The following is a 5,000-nucleotide window of genomic DNA, read 5'->3' as shown; positions in this document are numbered from 1 at the left end:
GTCCATCTGTCTGTCTGTGCAGATTCGTGTCCGGGCCATAACTTCTTTGTTCTTTGACTTAGGCATACCATATTTGGCACACAGGTGGATCACCATGAGACGATGTGTCGGATACCTTCATGACCTTGACCCTTGACCTCTAGGTCAAAATTAAAGGTTTTTAGCTCACCTGAACCGAAGGTTCAAGTGAGCTTTTCTGATCGCTTTTTGTCCGTCGTCTGTCTGTCTGTCTGTTAAACTTTTCACATTTTCGACTTCTCCAGAACCACAGGGCCAATTTCAACCAAACATGGCCAAAAGCATCCTTGGGTAAAGGGCTTTCAAGTTTGTTCAAATGAAGGGCCATGTCCCTTTCAAAGGGGAGATAATCACAAAATAGGGTGGGGTCATTTAAAAATCTTCTTCTCAAGAACCACTGGGCCAGAAGAGCTGAAATTTACCTGAAAGCTTCCTGACATATTGCAGATTCAAGTTTGTTCAAATCATGGCCCCAGGTGGTAGGATGGGGCCACAAAGGGGGATCAAAGTTTTACATACAAATATATAGGGAAAAACTTTAAAAATCTTCTTGTCAAGAACCTCTAAGCCAGAAAAGCTGAGATTTACATGAAAGCTTCCTGACATAGTGCAGATTCAAGTTTGTTCAAATCATGGCCCCTGGGGTTGGATGGTGCCACAATAGGGGATCAAAGTTTTACATACAAATATATAGGGAAAAGCTTTAAAAGTCTTCTTCTCAAGAACCACAGAGCCAGAAAAGCTGATTTTTACATGAAAACTTTCTGACATAGTGCAGATTCAAGTTTGTTCAAATCATGGCCCCCGGGGATCAGATGGGGCCCCAAGGGGGATCAAAGTTTTACATACAAATATATAGGGAAAAACTTTAAAAATCTTCTTGTCAAGAACCACTAAGCCAGAAAAGCTGAGATTTACATGAAAGCATCCTGACATAATGCAGATTGAAGTTTGTTCAAATCATGGGCTCCGGGGTTTGGATGGTGCCACAATAGGGGATCAAAGTTTTACATACAAATATATAGGAAAAATCTTTAAAAATCTTCTTCTCAAGAACCACTGAGTCAGAAAAGCTGATTTTTACATGAAAACTTTCTGACATAGTGCAGATTCAAGTTTGTTCAAATCATGGCCCCTGGGGATAGGATGGGGCCCCAAGAGGGGATCAAAGTTTTACATACAAATATATAGGGAAAAACTTTAAAAATCTTCTTGTCAAGAACCACTAAGCCAGAAAAGCTGAGATTTACATGAAAGCTTCCTGACATAATGCAGATTCAAGTTTGTTCAAATCATGGGCCCCGGGGGTTGGATTGGGCACAATAGGGGATCAAAGTTTTACATACAAATATATAGGAACAATCTTTAAATATCTTCTTCTCAAGAACCACGGAGCCAGAAAAGTTGATTTTTACATGAAAACTTTCTGACATAGTGCAGATTCAAGTTTGTTCAAATCATGGCCGCCAGGGGTAGGATGGGGCCACAAGGGGGGATCAAAGTTTTACATACAAATATATAGGGAAAAACTTTAAAAATCTTCTTCTCAAGATCCACTAAGCCAGAAAAGCTGAGCTTCCTGACATAGTGCAGATTCAAGTTTGTTCAAATCATGGCCCCCGGGCGTAGGATGGGGCCACAAGGGAGATCAAAGTTTTACATACAAATATATAGTTAAAATCTTTTTCTCAAGAACTACTGAGTCAGAAAAGCTGATAATTACAAGAAAACTTTCTGACATAGTGCAGATTCAAGTTTGTTCAAATCATGGCCCCCGGGGTTAGGATGGGGCCACAAGTGGGGGGTGGGGGGTGGGGTCAAAGTTTTACATACAAATATAGGAAAAAGCTTTAAAAATGTTCTTCTCAAGAACCATTGGGCCAAAGAAGTTGACATTTACATGAAAGCTTTCTGACATAGTGTAGATTCAAGTTTGCAAAGGGTAGTTTGGGCCATAATAGGGACTAAGGTTTTACATGCAAATATATATGGAAAGTCTTCAGATATGGGCCAAGGTGACTCAGGTGAGCGATGTGGCCCATGGGCCTCTTGTTTACAATGGATTTGTGTCCGGGCCATAACTTCTTTGTTCTTTGACATAGGCATACCATATTTGACACATAAGTGTATCACCATGAGACGATGTGTCATGTACCTTCATGACCTCCATATAAACTTGACCTCAAGGTCAAAATTAAAGGTTTTTACAATGGATTCGTGTCAGGGCCATGACTTCTTTGTTCTTCGACATAGGCATACCATATTTGACACATGAGTGTATCACCATGAGATGATTTGTCGAGTACCTTCATGACCTCTATATGACCTTGAACTTTGACCTCAAGGGTCGAAATTGATTATAGGGTTTTGACATAATCATACCATAAGACATGGGTGTATCACCATGAGACTATGTGTCATGTACATTCTTTCTGACCTCTTTATGACCTTAACCTTTGATCTCAAGGTCAAAATTATAGGTTTATGCCATGGATTGGTGTTCGGACCATATCTTCTATTTCCTTCTACAAAGGCATACCATATTTTTACTCTCAGGAAAGAGGTAATTTATACCTATTGACAACACCCTTTGGGAGATTGGGGTAAGTGGGGGGGGGGGGGGGGGGGGGGGGGGTATTCTCAGTGAGCATTGCACAGTACCTCTTGTTATAATGGCTATATTGAAGTCACCTGCAATTGTAGTCGTCCAGGTTGGTGGCTTTATTATTACACAGGTAGGTGTCAGTTAATTGGTTTCCCATGGATTACTTTTAATTGCTTGTTTTTATAGGAATAAAATAATAGTGGGGTATAATCACTCCTTAACATCTTGATGACAGGATCATTTGTAAAATTTGACCTCCCCACAAAAAGGAAAACTTTATCATTGGACACCAAATACAAATTAATAACTGCAAGAGATATAAGAATTTGGAGTCAAAATCTGAAATTTGCTTAAGTAATTTCAAACACCTTACCACTATCACAGTGTATTAAAAATAGTTTTTGCAAGACTGGGTTCACATTAAAATCTCCAAATATTTAGTCTATAACATCTGACGCGGACAGCAACAATGTCTTTAAAGACATCATGATGCCACTTGCTTATGTTAGTGAACTTTATTTAAGAAAAAACCCAACTGGTTCTGAACTTCTGATGGTAATAACCTTGACATACATGTGTGTCAAATGTTTTCATGGCGATCGTTTCAAGGAAAGAACTTACTTCCGATATTGTATTCATGAACATACTGCAAGGGAACTATCAACGACGAGAGCAAAAACGGAATTCCGGATGAAAATGTGACGTACAATCAACCTCAAAATTGTATGTGTAAATTTAATGATAATAAAAAAGAAAGATTATGTACAGAAGCTACCTAAAGTAGATGACGAAATTTTTGTAGACATCGGAAATTGAAACATTCATTCTTCGTCAGCTCAGTAAGAAACAAAAGTTAACAAAACTCACATATTTTTTTTTTTAAATAAAAATCTTCAGTGGACTAAATTCAATCAATTATCTATATGTTGTAAATTGTGTAATGTAATAAATTCATATTTCTGCTTTCTTAATCGGGATCGAGATGCCAAAATGAAGCCTCCGATATGGTCGACATTTCCGATTTCGCTTATTTAGAACTTTGGTTATATTGAAAGAAAAAGATTGGTCCCCTGGATTTCAATATATCCAGAGTAAGCTGTATATAGCATCCCTATGTTTGAATTAAAATGTTTTACTGAAGCCCCAACTACTTCATGTATTGAATACATATTAGGTATAGTTGAGGACTACCAGCTGCCATTTTATGATATTGTGCCCTCTGATCCAAGTTTGGAGGACATGAAGAAAGTGGTTTGTGATGATCGCCAGAGGCCAGGGATCCCCAACAGATGGCAGACTGTTGATGTAAGTGCACAACTGTCAAGAAAAGTGTAATCTGTAATACATGTACATGTGGAACTTTTACTCAGGTGACCTATTGCTATTGATCCGAGTCTGTTGTCATGCATGCATCATCCGATAATAATTTAGCATTTTAACTTCTTTTTGATGACTACCATTCCAATTCTTTTCTAATTTGGTATGAAGCACCTTTGGGACAAGGGATTCAGAAAATGTTTTTTTTAAAGTGCTAAGCGTAGCTTAGGCGCTTATTGCCGCCAGTTGGGTTTTGCTTTCGTCATCATGTTTCCGGTTTATCGCCACCTACAGGCGAATTTATGCATCGCTGTAGTCAAGTCGTGTTTAAAGTAGTCGTAATTTTGCAACCAATCTAGCATGGGGATAACATTCATATCTGCAGTTGCATATTTTCCCTGGAAATACAGTTCGTTGAACAGTGAACAAAATATGTATAAAAAGGGTGATATTTTTGTTCTCATTCTTGGGGAAAGTGAGACACAGATGCAGGTCATTCTTCAGTTAAAATTCCCATTTGAATCTGCGTCGGTAATAATTAAAGTGATTCAAAATCTTAAAATTGAATAAGAATGTGTATATGAAACCGTTTTAGCTAGGGTGCCTTTGCATTGTTACCTTCGCATGGCGCTTAGAGGCCAGGAAAATCAATTTGCATGGTGTAATCTATAATTAGAAGCCACGTCATTAAGTTGTACACGAGTCAGGAGGGTTTTCCACTTGTGTTTTGGCTGCTGTTCCGACTCAGTAAAATTTTTGTCCGACGCAGCAAAAATGTGTGCAACACAGTAAACAATTAACTGATCCGCGTCCATTGTGAACGAGAAAGAATTTGTGCACGATTATGCTTTGACAGTGAAGGACAGAGATCGGTGTCTCAGAAGGATGATATTGCGTAACTGCTTACACCTTCCCCGATCATATATGTAAGTCGGTCATGCAGAAATTTAGAGGATGCAACGGTGTAACTTAAGCTTACTTTATTATTTCTAAACAACCAAGATATTCTTCAGAATCATCGTCAACACAATCAAATTTGATTTCGTGATTTAGTTTCAAA

The 5,000-nt window shown here is 38.4% G+C and overlaps 1 protein-coding gene across 4 annotated transcripts in view; it reads left to right on the top strand.

Moving 5' to 3' along the window:
* The window catches only part of LOC125682309 (TGF-beta receptor type-1-like), a 49,301-nt gene that overhangs the window by 37,454 nt on the left and 6,847 nt on the right, over positions 1-5,000 (top strand). For 2 of the 4 annotated variants that reach the window (XR_008800205.1, XR_008800204.1), the window contains exon 9: positions 3,798-5,000. This exon is cut by the window's right edge. Coding sequence is in view for 2 of the 4 variants with exons in the window: in XM_048922792.2 (XP_048778749.2) it covers positions 3,798-3,928 (131 nt within the window). In the remaining 2 variants the exon portion in view is untranslated. The remainder of the gene's footprint in view (positions 1-3,797) is intronic. The other 2 variants (XM_048922792.2, XM_056155228.1) reach the window with 1 other exon arrangement.

This window comes from Ostrea edulis, chromosome 2, assembly GCF_947568905.1.
Source record: "Ostrea edulis chromosome 2, xbOstEdul1.1, whole genome shotgun sequence".
Lineage (NCBI taxonomy): Eukaryota > Metazoa > Mollusca > Bivalvia > Ostreida > Ostreidae > Ostrea > Ostrea edulis.
This window is presented reverse-complemented; position numbering and strand designations above follow the sequence as displayed.